Here is a 24,461-nt window from a genome sequence, read left to right as displayed (position 1 = left end):
GCACTTTGTATGAAGCGTTTCGGGCAGGTCTTTTTATGAGATATTTGAATTGTCATATCTTGGTGAATTTTTAAGCTATCAGAATCATTCTTTCAACGATGATTCCATTTTTTTGTATCTTTCGTAAATTGTTGACACATTACTACTGGACCATTAACTATTGTAGTATTTTTGCAACCGAAATAATTTGTGTGGGATAGTTATTGTTACAATTTTATTCCTATGTAACAAAACAATAGAGAATTTTTATTTAGATTAACACTACACGTGCTTAGAAAATAAGCTATTCCATTTAGTACCTACAAATAGTCCAAGCTTTCTTCAGATTCATTTCAACCCATTACCCCTGGTGGTATTTTAATGTAGTGTTAATTACATCGTATATTTATATTGGATTGTATGTATAGACAAATAGAAAATAAATAGCCCTGATAATGTTAGGGGGACGAAATAATAATTAAAAAAAAAAAAAAAAACCCATTACCCCTGATCACAGAAGGAGGCAGTGGAAAGAATACGTGGTGGGCTAATTGCCTAATATTTTCCAAATTAGTTTTGATCTGAATTTTTCAAAATATTTATTTTTACATCAAGTAAAACAAAGTTTAAAAAATCAAAACCCGTCTACTAAAACACGCTCTAAAGCCATGGCGCTACAGTCAATTTAACGTGATGTCATGTAACCTATAACCAGCGGACAGTCAAGAGGCTTATAACGACACCTCATATTTTGTCCAAAATATACGATAAGTATGTTTAAAGTTACGAGGGAACAGATAAACATCCATACCCACATACATACATACAGGCCAAATCATAACCCTCCTTTTTGCTTCGCCGTAGTCGGGTAGTAAAATAAAGGTAAAATAATCTATATATTAATACGTGAGAGAAAAACTTTGTAACCCTTTTTACGAAAAATGGGGAAACGTAGGTGCATGAAATTTCGCACAGTTATAGTTTATATAGAGAAGGAGTGCATCGAGCCATTATTATTTGAAAATTATGCTTTTATCATATATATTTTTAACAAATAAAACGTTACACACACTACGACACTACTACTAAAAAAGATAACAGATTTTTGAGTGACAAGCCTATACATACGAATTATGCTCTTTTATTTATGATTGATGTCCGTTGACAACAAGTTGACAAATTGAAAATTGATTATTGTTTTTTTTTATTAAATTTTAGATACTATTAGACAATGCCTATACGGCCAGTCTGAGATCAGCTGAGTCCCAGAGACAAAAATTGAAAAAGATTATGATGAAGTCAATATTTTTTTACAAAATATAGGTACTTAGTAGTCCTAATGTCGTTGCAAGTAAGGTCGAATTTCGACCATTGAGCGATCTCTAGTATTATTAAAAAAACTTAATTAGGTCATTTTCTGAATAGACAATATTATTTAAAATTTTTGTACGTCTTGAATTTTTCTTCCTACTATTTTGTCATAGTTTTCGTTTACTTCGTTTACTACTTTAATATGTTCAAAATCACATAACCTTAGCATTGTTCTGTTTCTCGTACAATGTAAAGATAATTTCATTTACCAACTCCAAAAAATACGTTCACCTCCAAACAACGTTAGTGAGGAGTCATATAAATAGCGTTTAACTGCGATTAACGTCAGAAGCTTTCAGTTAGCATTCAGACTCAAACATGGCATTCAAGGTTTGTAATCGTTGCAAATTGCAATTAATATTTTTGCATAACTTTGTTACATTTTACCTGGCGGATATATAAATTATATTAATTTAAGTATTTTACTAGACAATACAAATAATTAAAATTCCATAATATTAGTTTGAATAAAATATTTAAATAGTAAAAATTATTGTTAACATTCTCCTAACTTCTCCGTTTGCTAATTAAATTTTTTGTTTACAGTTCGTAATCTTCGCTCTCTTCGTGGCTGCCGCCCAGGGCAGCGGCATTGGCGCCAACTACAACAGCTTCTCGTACGGCGTGTCGGACCCCCACACCGGCGACGTCAAGAGCCAGCACGAGACCCGCCTCGGCGACAACGTGGTCGGCCAGTACTCGCTGCTGGAGTCTGACGGCACACGTCGCACCGTGGACTACGCCGCCAACGCACACTCCGGCTTCAACGCCGTGGTGCGCAAGGACCCCGCCCTCATCGCCGCCCCCATCGCCCACGCCGCTCCCGCATACGGCGCCTACGCCCGCGCTACACCCCTGGCATACGCCGCCGCCTCTCCCCTCGCCTACGGTGCTGCCGCTGCTCCTCTCGCCTACGGTGCTGCCGCTGCTCCTCTCGCCTACGGCGCTGCTGCTGCTCCCCTCGCGTACGGCGCCATCGCCGCTCCCGGCTACGGCATCGGCTACGGCACCCAGGGCGCCATCGGCTACGGCGCCCATGGACTCGGACTCGGCTACGGCGCCCACGGACTCGGACTCGGCTACGCTGGACGTCTGGGCTGGTAAACGGTGACGACAAAAAAGACTGTCATGGAAACTGTGATATAACAACTTGTAAATAAAAATAATTTTATGTTACTTCTTGTCTCTGATTTAATACGTAACTACTTGTACTATTATATATTCTGTGACGTAACTGAACAGCCTCAAAAATAATTGAGAATAAGTAATAATTGAACAACCGCATAAAAATAGTAGCTAGTTTATAAATAGTAGCTAGCTATTTTGCTATTTTACAAAATTCGCGCAAAGGCACACGGGGTACTTGAACCTTAAATTCCATACTTAACAAGGTGCCAAGCTTCCAGTCAATATTTTTTGACCTTTTCTAATTTAACCTTTAACATCACGGGCGGGGTCTACGCAGACCCCACGTGCTGTTTTTGACGGTATTTTTTTAAATTGGCAAGTTACGATCAAATATTTTCGGGTAATCTCAATGCAACGCGAGGTTTTTCAGTGAGTAAAAGTCCGTCGCTCCTCTGATAAGAGAAGTTACATTTTTGCTTATGTGGGGATACCTGCAGACCCCACCCGTGATTTAACGTATATACTTTTTTCACATTGGTTATGTGTTTATTTTGTTTGTTTTTTTGAATTGTCTATGTATAAATGGAAAATTTGTTGCCGACTAACAGAAAATCAAATTGCTCAAATAATATTATACAATTTAATGTCTCTGTTTTTGGAAACATTTTGAAAGAGTTAGAGATAGCTAGACCTAGTGCACCAAAAATGAGGCGAATATTGTCCCAGAACTAATTATTATTGTACGTAAGCCTTACTATAAAAAACTATTTGCAAGTCTCATTCAGGAAAATTATTTATTACTTACCTAGCTTACTCAAGGAATTATTTTAGTTTAGGGTCGTACTTTTCACGGATTGTCAATTTTTTTTCTGTAATGTTTAGTGTTAATTTTTATTTTGATTATTTCTTTCTAAGGCTTATTTTATTAGAAAAAAACAATGAGTTAGTCAGAAGTAGACATTTTTGTTGGATTTTAGTACATTAAACATGTGCCCTACAAATTCTATGCACGAGATTGGTTAGTTCATAAAAATGTGCTTTACTGTCTAAATAATGGTTAGTTTATTATTAATAAATGCTTTTCATAAATAAAATAATATCTATTTTTATAATATTAAACGGGTTTTAAAAATTATTCGACCATTCTGAATTTATATGTATATTTATATTGGGGTACCTCTAGACCCCAACAAAGGTTAAAATGATTATAAACCACATTTTCATTTTAATAATATGGATTTACTAACAGCTAAGTCTGAAGGTACTATAAACGCCCGCCTTTAATTTACAATATGAAACTCGTTAGTGTATCTTGATGTTAACTAAAGGTCTACCAGAATTTGATGGCAAATTTTGACGGCAGATTTAAAAAAAAAATTGTAGATCATTGGATACATTTTTATATTTGCATATATATTCACACCCAAAATAAGCCGCTATAAGGAAAAAAAAGGATCAAAATGTTATATTCCAATTCACGTGACGTAGACGTCCAATTCGGCATTGCAAGTCAATTTAATTTCTCACTTTTTGCCATCAGATTCTGGTAGACCTATTATAGATTAGCAAACGATCAGATGTTTCAAATTTAAAATTAAGGACAAATACGTAAGTGGGGAAACTGAAAAGCTTTTTTCAGTGATGTTTAGGTTAAAACTAAACATCACTGAAAAAAACTTATTTATGAGATAAAAGTACAAACATTTAAAACGTTGTTGGTTTCGTAGGGTTAAAAAAGGGAGTTGACTTTATTTAATAAATTATATGATTGCTCTCGTTTGATGACAGACTGGCCGTGTAATCTATTTTCAATTTTAAGCATAATTTCAAAATACTATTAGCTCGATGCACTCCTTCACCATATAAACTATAACTGTGCAAAATTTAATCACCTACGTTTCCGCATATTTCGTCAAAAGGGATCCGAAGTTTTTCGCTTTAAATATATTTTATGCCAAACGCAACATCGTCTAGTTGGTAGAGCTGATATTTCCGATTATTATCAACTAGTTTTCGGTACAGTAGCTTACATAATATCTTACTAGCTATTTGACCGAGCTTTGCTCGGTATTCGATAAAACACGAATAAAATGACATTTTCTAAAAATGATTCCTAGCTAGATCGATTTATCGCCCCCTACTAAATTTCTTCCTATATATATATACCCTTTCGCGTATATATATATATATATATATATATATATATATATATATATATACGCGATACCAAAGACGATAGCACCTTCGATTTCTTGGACTTGGGCCGACTTGTCTGACTTTAAATATATTTATATATATATATATATATATATATATATATATATATATATATATATATATATATATATATATATATATATATATATATATATATATACGCGATACCAAAGACGATAGCACCTTCGATTTCTTGGACTTGGGCCGACTTGTCTGACTTTATCACCGGAACACGACCGACGACGCGTTATCTCTCTCATCTTTACAGTCAAGTTTCAGCAGTTATTTTCCTCAGTTTTCCTTACTTAGTTAAACAGCGTAGCCTTTATGCTAATTAATATTTTTGTAATCCATACTCCCATACTAATATTATAAATGCGAAAGTATGTCCGTCTGTCTGTCACCTCTTCACCCCCAAACCGCTGAACCTAGTTTGCTGAAAGTTGATAGGGAGATACTTTGAGCCCCAGGAAAGGACATTGGCGATTTATTCCCGCGCAATAAATCGATATATTTTGGCGCAACTGAGTTGCGGCCGTCATCTAGTTGTTAATTTATATTATTTTATTATTATTTAATAATATAATGAAAAACTACGCTATGTATTCTAATGTAGAGCCGTACAATGTTCTGTTCTATATAGCTAAGAAAGAATATGAAAAAATTAGCCAAGTGCGAGTTGAACTCGCATACGAAGGGTTCCGTACCATTATAGAGCAAAAATAATAAAAAATTGTGATTTTTGTATTTAAATATAATGTATTTAAATATATATAAATTATTAAAGCATAAATACAGCTGAGTATTTTGTGAAAATTTAAGGTGCCGATCTGTTGTCTTCATTGATACCGATCAAAAATGATAAAAATGTTTTAAAAATAACGTTTGTTGTATGGGAGCCCCCCTTAAATATTTAATTTATTTTGTTTTTAGCATTTGTTGTTATAGCGGCAACAAAAATACAATAATCTTTGAAAATTTCAACTCTCTAGCTATTACCGTTCTTGAGTTACAGCCTGGAGACATACAGACAGACGGACAGACATCGAAGTCTTAGTAATAGGGTCCCGTTTTTACCCTTTGGGTACGGAACCATAAAAATAATAAGTTAAATAACATGTAAACAAGAAATAAAACATTTAAAACAAAAAGTTGTTATTTTCCACACGCTGTTTGACAATAAGTATTTCTAAATTTTATTAGCCATAATCCTTGATCCAATATGCCTAAAAAAGGATGCACATAAAAATATTATAGCTTCGGCTAATGACATTAATAAAGTAGGTCAAAATATCCGGTTTTGTTCTCGAATGTAGTCTCTTTAATTATGACAACTTAGATAAATAGATCTTATCTTACTTATTATCATCACCAACGTCATAAGCTTAGGATTTGAGGAGACTAAGGGTCGGTTCATATTGCCACGTGGTCGGATTCGACCAAACTGGAGTAAAATTTTACTCGAGTATAACTGTTTCCTGATCTAAGAGTAAGCTGGTTTTGCGTTTTTCCAACTTCTAATCCAAGAATGAGGTAATTACACGGGATTAAATATTTACACGGGCTATTTTGGTGGAGTAAATATTAAACTGAGAATAGTTGCACAACAGGGTGTCAACTGTCACAGTCGGTGTCATTGTGAACTATAATTGACATTTTACTTCATACTCCTTGAGTAACTTGGTAAAATGCAAACGATAATATCCTAGAGTAAATTAAAGGAGTAAAATTATTCTCATGATAGTTATACTCGTGTTACTTCAAGTTTGGTCGAATCGGGCCGAAGAGGCGATGCATTTTTACTCATAACATTCAAAACTGAATATCATATTATCTCCCTATTCTTTTGTAAGGTAAACAGGTGAAGTGTATAATATGTATATAACGTTAATAAGAGAAATTATTATATTATGATTATAACCTGTGTTTCAATATTTAACTAGCTATGTGACCGAGCTTAGCTAGGTATACAATAAAACACGAATAAAATGACATTTTCTAAAAATGATTCCTAGCTAGATCGATTTATCGCCCCCGAAACCCCCTATATACTAAATTTCATGAAAAATCGTTGGAGCCGATTCCGAGATTCCAATTATATATATATATATATATATATATATATATATATATATATATATATATATATACAAGAATTGCTCGTTTAAAGATATAAGATATAGAACATACTTCTAGAATTTAACAGTATTAATATTTAAGAATGCATTTTCAATACATTGTTTTGCAATGGATGCATCCTTAATTTTTTTTGCTTGATGATTGCGATTTTACAATCGTTACCATATTCGTTACACGTATCTTAAGATTCCCGCGTATCAAAAAATTCTTAATGTATGATGTGTTCTTGTGAACGTAGGTCAAGTGTTTGAGTATTGCACAAGATCCTGCATCAAAATTTTGATTGCGTTAGCATACATATAAATATAATTAAAAATAAATACTATAAAAAGGCTGCTGTGGGACATTAGACATTAGTTGTACATTGAAATCTATACAAGATGTTTGCTAAGGTATTTTGTATTATTTTTCAACTTTATCAGATATTTTTTCAATTTTGCCATTAAGAAAAATCAAATTCTTTTTTCTTTTCAGGTAGTCGTCTTCTCCTTCTTAGTAGCAGTAGCACACAGCAGTGCCATAGGCAGCGCTGATTCCAGCAGCTTCTCCTACGGGGTATCGGACCCCCTGACTGGTGACGTGAAGAGTCAGCAGGAGACCCGCGTTGGAGACAGCGTCGTCGGCCAGTACTCTCTCCTCGACTCCGACGGTACGCGCCGCACTGTTCAGTACTCCGCCGATGCCCAAAACGGCTTCAACGCGGTGGTCCGTAAAGACCCCGCATATGCCGCCGTGGTCCCCGCTGCCCCCGTCGTAACAGCGAACGTGGCATACGCTCAAGCTCCCGTGGCATACGCTCAAGCTCCCGTGGCATACGCCCAGGCTCCCGTGGCTTACGCCCAGGCTCCCGTGGCATACGCGCAAGCTTCGGTGGCGTATTCCCCTGTTGTCTCAGCCCCACTTGCCTACGCAGCCCGCGGATATGCCAAGCTCTACTGAGTTAAGACTATGTATTAGTAGGTAAATATGTACAGCTCAACCCATCGACTGCCACAAAGACTGTCACTGAAAAAGTGGTGTGGAATTTGGTTACAGTGAAGTTTATTATTTATGTTTTTATACCAATTTGTTATAAAAAGTGCAGAATCAAAAAGGATCAAAGTATTAGCATAATAATTAATTAAATATTATTATTAAATGTATTTATTTTATTATCGTCAAAGATACTTTTGCTTCTTCTTTTTTTCAAAACCAAATATTGGGTTCAAATACTTTTATAAATAAATATTATTTATAAACATTACATTTTAATTTAAATAATACCCCAATATAATATGTACTTATAATTATTATAATATTATTAATTTAACAATTTAATATGAGCAATAACGTAATGAACCTAAAAGAAATAATGAAAACAGAAATAATTAAAATAGATTTCTCATAATTTTTTTGGCGAGAAATTAATGTATTTTGAATATCAAAAATATTATAATATCTTCATTCTTAAAAATGCTTACAATATTTACTAATACATTAAAAACGGTTTGTTGGCGATAATTTCGTTGAACTTAATAAACTTAACAAAAATTCTAATGCACAATGCAACGCATCTCAATTCTCAAATATAATTGCAGTTTAGTATTAATAAAAAGTAAAAACATACATTTGAATACATTACAATGGGTTTTTTGTGCGTTTGTGCTATTATCAACCGATTAAGATTTACTTTTTTTCTTTATTAGTTTGTTTCTTTTTATTGTGATTTCTTCACCGACTTTTACCTAAAATAGAAACAAAAAGTAACATTATTAAGTACAAGGACAATAACATATTTTTAATGTCATGAAATAAATATTTATGATTTATATTCAACCTAGGAATTAATTACAGAAATTACGAAATAATAACATATTCTTGATTATGATAAATCATAATTTGACACACTTTTTTACAAAGAAATAGGCGTTCTCTTCAGATTTGAACCTTACCACATTTAAAAAAAATACTATAGTTACTCGTAGTAATTGTTCAAAATGGATACTTATCTCAGAAAAAAATATTTTCTATGGGCTGATATCCGTCCACAAAAAGATCGTTTTGTTTAAATAAATAAATAATATTATCGATGGACGCTTCACACCACGTTTAGAAGTGGGCGAAAAGGGTTAATAATAATATCAAGCTTGCATAAAAGGTTTGCTCAACTATATGACTCAGATTCTAAGTAGCAATCATTTATCTGCCAATGTAGCATATAGCTAATAATTTCTTTTACTTACCTTGGAGTACCAATGTTGTACTGGTAGGCGGTTATAACATGACGCACAATGTGTGTATGTTTGTGACTAAATGTAACTTGTAATGTAGACAAAGAAGTAAGGCGTAAGGTTGTAATTTACACAATACAATTATAATAAGCTGTATGTATAGTTTTAAAAGGTTACGGCATTTTATAACACATAGCTTAGTTATTTCTAGGAAAATAACGTATTGTGATACGCTGCTGTCACCCCCAAAAGTTATATTACTCTGCTTGAGTAAAATTTTTAAGCCTCATAATATAAGTACGTATCCTTTCTACTATTTTAATACAAAATTCAGAAAGATTCGATCCTTGTTCGATCCAGTCGTATACGATGTTTTTTTTTTTTATGAAATAAGGGGGCAAACGAGCAAACGGGTCACCTGATGGAAAGCAACTTCCGTCGCCCATGGACACTCGCAGCATCAGAAGAGCTGCAGGTGCGTTGCCGGCCTTTTAAGAGGGAATAGGATAATAGGGGAGGGTAGGGATGGGAAGGGAAGGGAAAAGGGGAGGATAGGGAAGGGAATTGGGCCTCCGGTAAACTCACTCACTCGGCGAAACACAGCGCAAGCGCTGTTTCACGCTGGTTTCCTGTGAGAACGTGGTATTTCTCCGGTCGAGCCGGCCCATTCGTGCCGAAGCATGGCTCTCCCACGTTATCGATTGGAAATACAATTATTAATCTATTTTGTAATTCTATTAAAATAAATGCAAAATATCTATTACTTATCTATGAAAATATAGCTTACAAAAAGTTAAAAGAAAATAACCGATCGCTCAAGAGAATGTCTTTTCGGTTTCCAAAGCCCTCTTTTCGTAGAACTTAGTGTTTACTCACAATATAAAGCAATGATAGTTTCAACGCTCCAAGTTTGACCATTGCGTATAAATTTAAATGACTATCCTAGATTCATAAATACGAGGGCTGCTATTTATGTATCCGGAATTTAAAAAAGAAACAAACATATATCATTTAATATGGTTTTATTGCTTTTCAAAATATTCGCCGCGATGATCGACACACTTTTGCATACGCTGGAACCAATTTTCATAGCACTTTTTCCATTCTGATTGAGGTATCTCCAAAACGTGCATTTTGAACGCATCAACAGCCTCTTCGCGGCTTGAAAAACGTTGACCACGTAATTTGTTCTTCGCGTATGGAAATAAAAAGAAATCGTTAGGTGTCAAATCAGGGCTGTACGGCGGATGACCAGTCAATTCGATCTTTTGACCCTCCAAAAACTGAGCTGAGGTGTGACAGCTAGCATTGTCGTGATGTAATATGATTCTGCGTTGTCGGTTGTCCTTTCTTATTTCTTCAAAGACTTCTGGTAAACAAATGGTCGTATACCATTCAGAATTAACCGTTTTACGATTTTCTAATGGCACTGTAGCCACATGTCCATTAATTCCAAAAAAACAGGCGACCATTTGCTTCAAAGTACTTTTTGCACGAGTAACTTTTGTTGGTTTCGGCTCATCTTGGAACACCCACACCGTTGACTGTTGTTTAGTTTCGGGGTCATATGCATAGATCCAAGATTCATCACCTGTGTAGATATTATAAACGGCTTTTGACGTACCACGGTTGTATTTTTTTATCATTTTTTTGCACCAATCGACACGAGCCCGTTTTTGATCGATTGTCAAGTTGTGCGGAATCCAACGCGAACATATTTTTTTTACAGCCAAATGTTCGTGTAATATCTTATGTATGCTCGTCATACTTATGCCTAAGGACGCCTCTATCTCGCGATATGTAACATGACGATCACGCATTATTAGTTCCCGCACAGCATCTATATTTTGTGGGACAACAGCTGTTTTTGGGCGACCTTCTTTATTTTCATCCGTGAGCATAGACCGCCCACGATTAAACTCACCAGTGATAAACAGTGGTTTTTGATGGTGCTTCATCTCCAAAAGTTGCGGTGAGTTGAATAAAGCACTGTTGTTGACCGAAAATCGTAGTAAATCATTGCACGAAAATGTTCACGCGTTAAATCCATGGCAAATGAAGACACGCAATTTTCAAAATGACGCCACAATGGAAAAATAATTGACAGTCACATGAAACAAAATGTATTCTTCAACCAAAGAGTTCTATTTTCAAATGTTGTAATTACTTTTTAAATATTGTTCTTGTAAGTGGCCAGTTCCGGATACATAAATAGCAGCCCTCGTAGCAATGCAACGTGTTAGAGTCGGGCGTAGGAAGAAATTCTGTAGGTCTTTTAACATTGTACGCTATCTTTTTATTGTGTTCTCCACATACTAGCAAAAGCTCTTCACAGCAAAAGGATTCTCTGATTGACTTTAATGGGTTTTTGTTGTATAGGCAGACACTGACCGATCGAAAAGCTATCCTAAGTAAACGACCCTACAAGTAACGCTGAGCGTACATTAGTGGGTTCAAGTAATTTCGAGACAAATATAGGGTGGAATTAATATTATGATTTATGACAAACATCTTTATTAATACATACTAATATTATAAATTCTAAATTGTGTTTGTCTGTCTGTCTGTTACCTCTTTACGCTCAAACCGCTGAACCGATTTTCTGAAATTTGGCATGGAGATACTGTGTGTCCCGGGAAAGGACATAGGATACTTTTTGTCCCGGAAAAATGTACGGTTCCCGCGCGATACAGGAGTTTTGGCGCAACGGAGTTGCAGGCGTCATCTAGTAAAAAATAATTTTAAATTTTGTTAGTCGCGCTTAAAATACGGCTGAACCGATTTGGCTAATTTTAGTCTTGAAATGTTCGAAAGAGTCCAGAGAAGGTTTCTAAGAGAAAAGTGGTACGAAGTTCACCGGGTTATGTAGTGTGAAATACAATTACTTAAAAAAAAAACGTGTTGTTTAGTAAAACGCGGATGCACTTTTGTATGAAAACAGGTGATTTTTCAAATAAGCCAATTATGCTAATGTAGTAGCACCTATCAGGTTTTTACTCCACTTCATGTACTTTTGTCTTAAAACTTATTTTAAACTATATGTTTTACGCAATTATCCCTAGTATGTCATCTGTCACTCGAACTTTACCAGTACCAAAATCAAAGATGTTGTAGATTATTGGTATCTAAATCCTAATATACAGACATTTACAAAAGCAAACAGACATCCTTTCTCATTTATAATATAAAGTACATATTATTTTCACAAACTTATTCAGTTTTATACATCTGTTTATTTCCATCTAAAGTTTTAGTTACTTATAACTATATGGTCTAAGAAATAAGGTTACAAGGGACATTGCAAAAGAGGAAAACAAATTGCCTGATGCCGATTTATTTTTTAACGTTCGAGTCGCAGATAAATCGCCATTTTATTGGGATTTTGTCTCATGTCTCATATCTCTGCGCCCGGAGAGAACAAAACGTATTAATATTAAAAGACTACAATTTGCGTTGATGTTTTTCCTTGTAAATATTTGAGCTATTTTCGTCGATAATAATATCTTGAAAGATGTAAGGCTTAGATTATACCTTCTAAGATGTACCTAAGGAATATTTGCGCTTGACATACTGACAGGCTATTTCCGTTTCATACATGTATACAAAAATTCATAAACAATCCATGGGATTCAAAGTATGATTCCAAAATACTTCCAATATAATCTGTCTGCTCTGCGTCGGCTATTTTGTATTTTTTAATTAATTGGTATATTACGTGGGATGCATATTATGATGTTCCGAAAATTGGCTGACGTCTATTTAAGGCACTGGAGCAACATCCTCACTGAGCGGTTCAGTTGAAAACCGGTGTCATGTGTCCAACATAGGTACATGGCCTAAGCCGAACTGAAGCCTTTTTTGGACACATCTAGGCACAATTTGTTAAATAATTATACTAGTTTGTCTGCTCCTGTACTGCTTATATTATAATTGTGTCTTGTGTGTACTAAAAATAAAAATTTTCTTTCTTTCTTTTCTTCTTTCACTTGCTCAGATTTGGGTTAACACCATTGGTTTAAATATTTTGTCATCTCTATCATTTCTCGTATTTAAACAATAAATTGTAATATAGGTAGGTACTCTCCTTGCGACTCATTCTAACCCAGATCCGTGAAATGTGTCTTATGTGGCTGAAACTAATGTCTTTTTACAGTTTGGTCACTCAAAAACGAATTTTAAACATCGATTCGAATCAACACTAGGCCACGGACGCATACAGCAGTTTGAACTATACAGGATTAAGTTGGAATAAATTCTAGAATTAATTACAATGTACGTGAAGCTAACTGATAAATACATCTGGACGACCTCGCGCTTATTTTCATAAATACCGACCATTTCTGTTTATGATATTATCACAATAATTTCATACAGTTTTTGACGTTAGATCCTTGCGTTGTTGCATCAGAATCTTAAACTCTAGTACCGTGTCGGAACTCGGGTATTATAAAAAAAAAAAGTATATTGTAATCTTATAGGCTATACTTATTATAATAAACTTACGAAATAAATCTGTTTACAGTTTAGTAATATGAAATATCATATTGACGATTCAATCATGTATTCTTATTTCTTTTTATTAATTTCTCATGAATCATGATCATTCTCTTTTGATGTTAACTGGCTCAAGTCATTGACCTCAATCAAAACTTAGCACATTTTTTTACAACACGACGGACGCACCCTAAGATTTAGCGTTAAGTTAGACATAAAAGTTTGTTTAAGAAAACAATGGTATCAGAGCAAAATAATTGCACAAAACAATTCCAAATATGGTTCAGAGTAATTCTGCAGAGTTATCTTTACAATAAAGCACACCCTGCTCCAAATTTCGCGTTTTATTTCACCTGTTCTTATTCGGCTCCTGATTGTTATCATGCAAGGTCTATTGTTGTTTTACGAGTATGTTCCTATTTTCTTTTCATACATACTTACACGAATTTTAAGTGACTGTATTATTTAGTTAGCGTACCTCAGCATAGTCACAGTGCCAGCTAGAGAATAATGATTACAAGTTTCCTGGGTATGAAAAATACTATCATGTCGTAATAGCAACTATCATAGCCTTAGTTAGGAGACTGATATTATTGCTATTTAGAGGAAAATGTCATTACATAATATGTAAGTACCGATCCGTTATAGTTTAAGAGGATACACCAAGAGCGAAAGAAATTGAAAATAGGTATATAAAAATTGATTGCTCTCTCACCAATCTCAAGTCTCCCACCGCAGAGTGCGATAGAGACAACACGACAAAAGTTCTAATAAAAGAACAGAAGATTCCTTTTCCAAAACTTGACCGATTTAAGTACTTTTTTCATTAAGAATTAAAACAAGGCTTGAGCTGTGTTCCTGTGTTTTATTTATTTTTTTTGTATATTCTAGCCAGTTTTGTTTTCTGGGTGTTTGAACACAGAGGAAAATCTGGCCATTTTTTTGGGTTTTTGGACGTTCTTATATTTTTTAATAATAAAATTATGAAAAAATTGACATGCTAATAGTGGCCATAGATTTTCAGGAAAAAAATCATAACTCTACCGGCATTATCCAGGGAGGAAACAGGGGACAACGTTTGTATGGAAAAACGGCGGTGTGGACTCCTCTTAAGATTTAGGCGGCGATAACCATAACGATTTTTTTGTTTGCGGTCACCATAACTTAAGTATGCGTAACAAATGATTAAACTATCGTCACTTCCCCGTCCTTGCGTTTCCGGATACATTGTAACGAGTGCGTTACACTTGTGTAAAGATCAACCAGAGTCCATGCGCCACGCCTTCGTAAGTGCGATCCATATAAAAGCACTAGGTCGGAAACCTCTGCACTCATTCCTCGATCCACCTCAGCAATGGCGGCTAAGGTACATACAGTTTTTTTTATCTTTGTATCCAGAACCAAACAGGTTTATTTTTGACCTCAATGTTAAAAATCCAGGCGCGTCTGGACTTAACGTTTTATATGACGGGAATTGAAGTCAGTGCTCTGTTTGGGCAACTTCATGGCATGTTGTGTAATAACATAACTAATTGTAATAAAATTTTAACTTCAGTTATAGGGTGTTTAAATCTGTAGTTTGTAACCGTGACTTGTATTAAATAAAATCAATAAAATATGTTGTACAACAAGTTTCGCAAGTCTTTTGTTATAGCACCATCAGAGAAATTAGTTCTCACTTCTCAAGCAAATGGTGGTAAATAAAATTTATGTTTTTGGCATATGACAAACCTAGCCGACAGACAACATAGAATAGACATAACCCGACTAAATAGTAAATACCGTAGATTCGAACGCCATCTGCGAAAGCTATCAATGAAAGGAACAACATTTTAATTTAAGCTTGATATGCATATTCAAGTTCAATAATTGGAAGTTAAATAAGTAAATTTGCTACTAAATAGATATTGAATGGTGACCGATATACTATACTTACAATTTCTACTTAATATTGAGCCTGATATTGCTCTACTTTTAAATAAGGCACTTAATATTTATGTGCGACGCCCACTGTCCGACTATTACACTGTCTGGTACGTGACAAAATTTCTGAACGTTCCCAGTTCTATATTAATTTTCGGTTATTTAACTCACGTCCATATCACAAATATTTCTAACACACAAAATCAATATTATTTTGACCTACTATATCTACTTTGTAACCTATTTGTGTTGGTGCGAAAAACAATACAAATATAGCAAAAAAAGGATATGGGCGCAGGGCCCATAGACGGCCCTAAATTAAATAGATTAAAAAAAAACCTATTTGTGTTGCGGGCTTGTAGAACCGGAGGCAGTTGAGATAACATGGTATTATTGATCTAAATAATACCATTTTTATTACAAAGAAGTAAAAACATTTCATTACATTTTTTTATTTCATTTCAGATTCTCGTAGTACTCGCTTTGGTAGCTGCGGCCCACTCCTCAGTGGTGCCTCTTGCCAAAGTCGACACCGACTACAGTAGCTTCGCTTACGACGTTGCCGATCCCTACACCGGGGACTACAAGAGCCAAGTGGAGACCCGCGCTGGAGGCGTTGTACAGGGACAGTACTCACTGATAGACTCCGATGGCACCAAGCGCACCGTCGACTACGCGGCTGACGATATCAACGGGTTCAATGCAGTAGTCCGTAAAGATCCCTTGGTTGCCGCGGCCCCAGTCGTGGCCGCTGCCCCCGCTGTAGTAGCCCCTGCCCATGGCGTCGTCGCCACCCGTGTTGCGGCCCCCGCTCGCGTGCTCTCCGCTCCCGTAGTCGCAGCGGCCCCAGCTGTTGTCGCCGCTCGTACCGTAGCTGCCCCCGCACCCATCTTCTCGGCCCACGTGGTAGCCCCTACCATCGCACGTACTATCGCTGCCCCTATCACTTACGCGGCATCAGCTCCCATAGTGTCTGCCCCCGTGGTCGCTCGCACTGTAGGCGCACCCGCAGTCAGCTACAGCTCCTCGAATAATTTTGTATCATCTCCTTCTGTCGTCGCCCGTACCGTCGTTGGACCTTCCCTGTACTCTGCGGCTGCGCCCATCGTAGCTGCCCGTACTCTCGGACTCTCTGGTGTGTACGCTGCCTCTGCTCCCGTTGTGGCAGCGGGCCCCGCTGTCGTCGCTCGCACTGTTGCTGGCCCAGCTGTTTATTCCACAGCCGGTCACGGTTTTGTTGCCGCTAGTCCCTATTACGCCGCCTCCTCCCCCGTCTTGTCTTATTCCGCTGCTCTTAAAAACTGGTAATTATGAACGAACTTGATATACGCATGTAAATAATACGTGATTATGAGCTTTACTTTACTATATAAATAAAGTTATAATAACTGTGATTTGTTTGTTTTTATTTAAGTAACTTTATAATTTTTTTTAAGTTGTTTTTTTTAACTTGTTTTTATTTAAGTAATTTTAAATAAGAGGAGATAAATCTAAATATATCATAGATCTTTAACAAATTATAATATTGAAAAATGTTTTTAATTTTTTATTAGCATTATGGATGTTTATAAAATTTACAATTGTATCTTTTGTAATTTGTTCGTTGCTGTTTGCAATTTTTGTATGTTGTTTACTGTAAAGAGTATCAATATAACATAATAATATTATGGAAGCTTAAATTTCTAAGAAAATAGAGCTTTACTATTGTAAAAAAACATGAAATATGTCTCCCGTTTTATATAAAATAGAACGATAAGAAGCGATATTTGGAAGTAATTAAGATCGAAGAATTGGAAACTGAGGTTACCAAAAAATCTTCTTGAAGGTCACGATTTTTAAGAATATCGCACGTGGTAGGCTATAAGTACCTAATGTGTTGTTTATGTGGCCGGATTTGCCCAGTAGTTACATGACTATAAAGTTCAACAAGTAGACATCCATACACGTCAACGGATATACCTTTTTATATAAATACTCGAAATAGTTTCAATTATAGCATTCTACAAGATTCAACTAACGACAATGGCAGTCAAGGTAATTTTTTAATTTTTAACCGATATTTTATTTTTATAAAAAATTTAAAAACAAAATTAACATTAGAAAAATCTCAGAAGTAAATAATACCTATGTGTCTTAAAATACATAATATCTATAAAAAGGATTTACATACTGTAATACTGTCTTATTAATTTTTATGGTTTTTGTGTAATAAAAATCGCTTCCAATAAGTAAGTATAGAAATTAAAATATTTTTTTCTTCAACAGTTTGTCGTGATCCTCTCTGCGCTGGTCGCCACAGCCTACAGCTCCCTGGTGGTAGCTAGCCAGGACGCTTCCAGCTTCTCCTACGACGTAGCTGACCCCAATACTGGAGATTACAAAAGTCAGACGGAAGTGCGCAACGGGGATGCAGTCAGAGGCCAATACTCTCTCCTCGACGCCGACGGCACATACAGAATCGTGGACTACACAGCTGATGACATCAACGGCTTTAATGCTGTTGTACGCAAAGAGCCAGTGGCTGCTGTTGCACCTTTTGTCGAGGCTTCCCCTGTAATCGCTGCTCGTTACGTCGCACCGTCTTACGCGTCAGTTCCAGTCGCCGCCTCCAAAACGGTCGCCACTCCTATTCTCGAAGCCAGAACTTATGAATCCCCTGTTGTTGCCAGTTCGTACGCCTATCCAGGACTTTTCGCGAAAACGTACTCACCATCTCTCTACGCTAACAGCTATGCTCTGCCTTCTATTGCCAAAACCTACAGATCCCCCGCTGTGGTGGCCACTAACGCCTACTATTCTCCAGTAGTATATGACCCTTCATTGTACTCGTCTGACTACTATGGCGATTACTTATCTCCTTACTACCATAATGGAGAAAATGCTGTTAACACTCTTAGTTTCTACAAAAAATAAGTTTGTGTTAGATTGTATACTAATGTTATGATATTATTAAAACAGAATGTGTTCATAAAAATATAAATATAATATTTATAAAAAAAACCTCTTCTTTTTTAATTTAACCTAATAAAATATTTTTATAGCAGTTTATGAAAATAGTTTTTGTAAGTGTCATAATATTATCCTATAATTGCTTGACAAAATTCACAGCTACTCCCTATTTAAGCAATGATCTAGTAATTTTCTTACCAAGTAGTTTTGCATTTTGAATATGATCCAGATTATAACTCCTTAGGGATAAAGAACGGCCTCATATTGGCTAAACTTTGTTGTCAATTATAATTTGGCGTGAAGTAGCTTACGAACACTGTAACTTACCTACTAACTTACACTACTAACAATATCCCTTAGTTAATTATTATTATTATTAAAATGATAAAAGATACTTTCGGATATATTTTATTGCAGTTAATTTTAAGGGTTCCGTGCCTAACGTCAATCGGAATTTAAAAATGCCTAAATGCCTAAAAGTGCCGTATTGAGATGTAGAAATTAAAATAGAAACGTAGGCCAAGATAATGGACACGAATCTTATCATCGGTACATCACAGTAGGTAGGAAAAAAAGTGACACGCTCGTTTTCATACAAATGGAGCGACATGCGGTATCTATCTTGATGTATGTCTGTGTGTCCCATTTAAATATACAACAAACTTGACTTTCGTGGCATTTTTTGCTCTATATCAATAATGGCTACACGTAGGCACTTGAAATATTCACAAAATACTAAATGGTTTTAGTACGTTAATAATTGATAACAAAATTAAAATCAAATATTTAAGCCCCCTTAAATATTTAATTTTGTTTTATTATTTTCCTATATCCTTAAAATACATTTTTTTTTGTAATATGGTACGGAACCCTCCGTGCGTAAGTCCGACACGCACTTGGTCAATTATTATGGTTCCTTTTTGAGATTTAATAGTGTATTAGACAAATAATAATTAATAAATATGTGCTTACAAGATATTATATTAGTTTAAATCGCAAAACTAACAGTTGTAAGTAACTACTTGGCTATATAGTATATAGGTAAGTACCTCAATATTTTGCAGCAAGAAAACAAAACCTTATCCCACGAATATTAAATATTAACAACAGCCGAATTCGAATGGTATTTAAGGCGCTGTGGTTGTTGCAACTACGTAAAATCGGTTTTTTTAAAACACGTTTTTAGTAAACGTTGAAAAATTCTGCTCGATAGAAAAAAATCTGAAAGATGACTGTTATAACTCTGTTTTTCATAATTAAATCATTTTATGGCTAAATTACACACTTTCTAGAAAAAACAAAAAATGTAGTATATGTGTTGTAACCTAACGTAAACGATTTGATATAATATTTGATTTGTATAATACTTAAACCAAAAGGTTTTTACTCCTATTTTCTATTATCAAGGCACGCGGCGAGCGCGTAACAGCCACTGTACAAGGCGCGCTGATATTAATGTTATTTTAATGACCTTAACGTCGATATTCGTACTGACAGACATCGACCTGCTTATTTTCGGGACTACTGGGCCTTAAATAATACTGCTATTAAAACTTAATTACTTACTTCAAATAGCAATAACGGCTAAAGAAGTATATTGTTATATATTTTATTCATAAAAAATATTGACTGCAAAGACACCATAAAAACAAAAATCCAATAGAAATGCATTTCTTATTATCAAACAGAACATTTCTTATTATTAATTATCATTAATTTAATTTATTGTTTATTTTCATTTTTTAAACCCCACAAATAATAGGCGTGATGATTATAACTATTTTATCAAAATATATTGTAACGATTCAGTTAAATGTTTTACACCTAGGATGGTTGGAACATACTTCCTAAATAGGATAATATTTTATGGATACTTAGATGAAAAATTAATAAAAATATTTTTTTTGAGTCCTAATAATGCAGTTTATAATGAAAACAAAATATAAGTTATTTTTTTTTTACTTCATCCATATTACACGTAACATATTTACAAAGTTTCATCAAGTCTATTTACAATGGCTTTTGTTTAAAATTACTTGCGGTAAAGAGGGTCGACGAGGTAAGAGGAAGCCCAGGGGGCATTGTAGGCTGACAAGGCCGGGAGTCCTGCTCTGTAAGCTGACCAGGTTGGGAGACCAGCGTTGTAGGCGGACCAGGCTGGGAGACCAGCGTTGTAGGTGGACCAGGCTGGGAGACCAGCGTTGTAGGCGGACCAGGCTGGGAGACCAGCGCTGTAGACTGTGGGGAGAGTGCGGGCAGCTACGACAGCGGGGGCCGATTCGACGACAGCGGGGGCGGCGGCGACGACGGTGTGGGCGGCGACGGCGAGGGGGTCCTTGCGCACAACAGCGTTGAAGCCGTTGACGTCGTCGGCGGTGTAATCCACGGTGCGCTTGGTGCCGTCGGGGTCGACGAGGGAGTACTGTCCCACCACGGCGCCTCCGACGCGAGACTCGGACTGGCTCTTGTAGTCGCCGGTGTTGGGGTCCGCGACGTCGTACGAGAAGCTCGACGCGTCGGTGTCTACTGCCAGCGGCAACACTGAGCAGTGGGCGACGGCGACCAGCGCGGCGAGAACGAACAACTAAAAAGAGATAGCATTTTAAATATTCGCACTCCACATTTAACAATAAGTTCTGTGATCTGTCTTAAATGAAAAATGAACGAAAAACTGTTACAAAAAATCACACACCTTAGCTGCCATTGTAGATGTCTATTGAGAAACTCACTCAAAGAATGATTTCAAACTATAACAACTGGAGCTTTTATACGTGTACCAAATACAAAGATAAATTAATTAGTACCGGTTACTCGTGATCTTTAACTATCCACAATTTTTATGTGTTACCGTAATTCGTGTCGTATTAATCATACACATATTTGGTACTACTATTCATTAACCGCCGAAGGACAGCAACGATTAGCAAAATATCTAATTCGGGAAAATATACACTTAAATAAAATAATGTTTTAGTTTCATTATAGGTACTTACCTATCATTTTGTCGTCAATTATATTTTTTAAGATGTAGCTGCCTATTACTAAATGTAATTATTATTGTTATATCATACGTGTGTCATTAAATCAGAAAACTTTATATAAGTTCGTTAAGATTATTTAAATCACATCAAATTGTCATCTTAAAATTTATTTGACCTAGACTAAATGTATTTCGGTTTTCAGTTTTACCTGCTTTTGTAAATGTTATGTAAATTAAAAAATGAATGCAACAGTTAATTTAATTAACCAAATGCATTCGGTAAATTCAGACAGGTATTATGTGGTCCGTCGTAATAAAATTCGGAAAGTGTTTGAAAAAGCTTATTCTGAATAATTTTTTTTACTTTGACTTTGACTTTGAATAGTCCATCAAATTAAGGAAACTCGTAATCAGCGTCATACAAAGTGTCAGTAATTAAACTCAGCATCCGAAACGACTCTAATTTATTATATTCTATCTCTTTATGTCCATTATTCCCACCTTTATAATAAGAAGTTAGGCTCGGGACCCATAACTCATCTATATCTATCTTCTATCTATATATATAAAACTCAAAGGTGACTGACTGATTGACATAGTGATCTATCAACGCACAGCCCAAACCACAGGACGGATTGGGCTGAAATTTGGCATGCAGGTAGATGTTATGACGTAGGCATCCGCTAAGAAAGGATTTTGATCAATTCCAACTCCAAGGGTTAAAATAGGGGATGAATCTATAGCCTTCTTAACGCGAGCGAAGCCTCGGGTTTATACATTAGTATAAACTATATAACTACACGAGCTTTTGCCCGCGGGAAAAAATGTATTGCAGGGAAAAAATGTTTAAACTTTATATTTTTGTATATTTTTTATTCCCGCAACTCGATTTGGTTCGATTTCTATAACCTCTTGTACGAATTATTATCATTACCATAATATTATATCTTCGTACTAATGATTTTTCATTTTTGGACCGTCGTAGACAAAGGTGATATTTTGAATTAAAAATAAAGTTTCTTTTCTTTCTTAATATCATCATCACAAGTAACAATATTTTTTAGTTTTAACGCCCATTTAAGTGGGCATGAGATTACCACCAAAAAGGTAATGAGAGAATTTCAACAAATTCTGTCTTTTTGCAATATCGCGATAGGCCAATTAATATGATCCAAATATAGATTTAGAGGACAATGTTTTATTAGGTGATTTATCCTTAGATATCTAATAGCTTGTATCGAACGAAATTGTTACTTAATTAGTGAAGTGACATTACAAAAATAGCAAAATGTGACTCGGCAAGCGAGCTAATGTAATTGATCTATGTGTTTTGTTCTCCTATAAAAGCAGTCAATTTTGGAATTAGTTATCATTCTTGTGAGTGTTATCACCAAAGTCACAATGGCAGCTAAGGTGTGTAATATGTATACAGTATTTCTTAAAATACAACAAAATATATTCATAGATATTATTACATTTCTAAAATGGAAGTTACAGATACGTGTGAAATATTTTTAAGTTTTTTTTTTTAATTTTGGTCTACGGTCAAAAAGAAATATTAACAAGCAATATAGATTTGTTATGAGGTCTTACTCAAGATAAATTTTCATTTTTTACTAGATAACGATCCATTCTTACAATATAATGATGGGCTGGCTTCACTAAGAAGATCGAAGGGAAGCCTGAAAACTAGAAAAAAATACTAGGAGACAACCGAACGAATTTTAACGATTTGTGTGAAATCCTTATATTTCAATAAGAAAGTTTTAAAATTCTCAAAATCTTTTTTCAGTTTGTAGTCCTCGCCGCGCTGGTCGCCGTAGCCCACTGCTCAGTGTTGCCGCTGACAGTAAACACCGACGCGTCGAGCTTCTCGTACGACGTCGCGGACCCCAACACCGGCGACTACAAGAGCCAGTCCGAGTCTCGCGTCGGAGGTGCCGTGGTGGGACAGTACTCCCTCGTCGACCCTGACGGTACCAAGCGCACCGTGGACTACACCGCCGACGACGTCAACGGCTTCAACGCTGTTGTGCGCAAGGACCCCCTCGCCGTCGCCGCCCACACCGTCGTCGCCGCCGCCCCCGCTGTCGTCGAATCGGCCCCCGCTGTCGTAGCTGCCCGCACTCTCCCCACAGTCTACAGCTCTGGTCTCCCAGCCTGGTCCGCCTACAACGCTGGTCTCCCAGCCTGGTCCACCTACAACGCTGGTCTCCCAGCTTGGTCCACCTACAACGCTGGTCTTCCAACCTGGTCGGCTTACAGCTCTGGACTGGCCTCGTCAGCCTACAATGCCCCCTGGGCTTCCTCTTACCTCGTCGACCCTCTTTACCGCAAGTAAATGTAACAGAACGCACACATCGCAATGATTGTAAATAGACTATATCAATTTTGTAAATATCTGAGAATGAATTGTAATGGGTGATGTAAATAAATAAAAATAAATTTCATAAACTACTGATTTCTTTTTATTAGAAATGCAAACCAAAACGGAACAACAATAGAAATGTATCAATAGAAAATATTTAAGCCTCATGAAATTTGGGAAGAATCACAATAATATTATTATGATGAAATACGATGAAAAATAAGCTTTCTTAGTGACAAGAGTTTTTCAACAAGCTTTTATTAAGTTGGAGAGTAATAATTATCAAGACAAATCAAACGAGCCCATACTTAATAATTGTAATTGGGCTGTGTTATTTCGTTTTATTACACCTAGATCACTAACCATTCGTATCTCAGACTACGCATACCCCACGAGTTTCATAGTTCGGTATGTTCCACTAACCCACACCACCTTCCCCGCTTAGTACCTTCCTGATTGGATCTATTAGTGACGCACGTACCCTCAGGGCGATCGCATGACGACCTCTGTGGCTCAGTGGTGAGCGCGTCGGTAGCTCAAGCCGGAGGTCGCGGGTTCGAATCCCGCCGACGGAACAAAAAGTTTTCAATGTTCCCGGGTCTGGATGTATATTAAATATGTGTATGATATAATAAAAATCTTAAATATATGTATAGTATAAAAGTATTAAATATATTTCCGTTGTCTGGTACCTGTAACACAA

At 36.0% G+C, this 24,461-nt stretch overlaps 4 protein-coding genes across 4 annotated transcripts; 3 read left to right on the top strand and 1 right to left on the bottom strand.

Moving 5' to 3' along the window:
• The first annotated feature begins 1,655 nt into the window (after positions 1-1,655).
• Positions 1,656-2,487, top strand: LOC121734119 (larval/pupal rigid cuticle protein 66-like). Its single transcript, XM_042124542.1, has 2 exons — positions 1,656-1,680; positions 1,897-2,487. The coding sequence occupies exons 1-2, from the start codon at positions 1,669-1,671 to the stop codon at positions 2,452-2,454; spliced, it is 570 nt and encodes a 189-aa protein (XP_041980476.1). The 5' UTR covers positions 1,656-1,668; the 3' UTR covers positions 2,455-2,487.
• Positions 2,488-7,214: 4,727 nt separating this feature from the next.
• Positions 7,215-7,849, top strand: LOC121731808 (larval/pupal rigid cuticle protein 66-like). The gene is made up of 2 exons (XM_042121463.1): positions 7,215-7,226; positions 7,282-7,849. Exons 1-2 carry the CDS (start codon positions 7,215-7,217, stop codon positions 7,771-7,773), a joined length of 504 nt encoding a protein of 167 aa, XP_041977397.1. The 3' UTR covers positions 7,774-7,849.
• A 6,933-nt stretch (positions 7,850-14,782) lies between these two features.
• On the top strand, positions 14,783-23,731 carry LOC121731806 (endochitinase A-like). Its single transcript, XM_042121447.1, has 5 exons — positions 14,783-14,904; positions 15,927-16,767; positions 17,458-17,495; positions 17,727-17,974; positions 23,173-23,731. The coding sequence occupies exons 1-5, from the start codon at positions 14,893-14,895 to the stop codon at positions 23,729-23,731; spliced, it is 1,698 nt and encodes a 565-aa protein (XP_041977381.1). The 5' UTR covers positions 14,783-14,892.
• LOC121734136 (larval cuticle protein A2B-like) lies at positions 20,441-21,117 on the bottom strand. The gene is made up of 2 exons (XM_042124565.1): positions 21,103-21,117; positions 20,441-20,994 (listed from the first exon to the last, which is right to left on the bottom strand). The coding sequence occupies exons 1-2, from the start codon at positions 21,112-21,114 to the stop codon at positions 20,443-20,445; spliced, it is 564 nt and encodes a 187-aa protein (XP_041980499.1). The 5' UTR covers positions 21,115-21,117; the 3' UTR covers positions 20,441-20,442.
• Positions 23,732-24,461: the final 730 nt, after the last annotated feature.

Source organism: Aricia agestis, chromosome 1 (genome assembly GCF_905147365.1).
Source record: "Aricia agestis chromosome 1, ilAriAges1.1, whole genome shotgun sequence".
NCBI lineage: Eukaryota > Metazoa > Arthropoda > Insecta > Lepidoptera > Lycaenidae > Aricia > Aricia agestis.
The sequence above is the reverse complement of the archived record's forward strand: the minus strand, read 5'-3'. Positions and strand labels throughout refer to the sequence as shown.

Excerpts from the sequence above, each read along its gene's own strand:
- LOC121731806 (XM_042121447.1), top strand. Across the intron at positions 16,768-17,457 it reads CGCTGCTCTTAAAAACTGGT|CATTCTACAAGATTCAACTA; the intron begins AATTATGAACGA and ends TTTCAATTATAG. Across the intron at positions 17,496-17,726 it reads TAACGACAATGGCAGTCAAG|TTTGTCGTGATCCTCTCTGC; the intron begins GTAATTTTTTAA and ends TTTCTTCAACAG.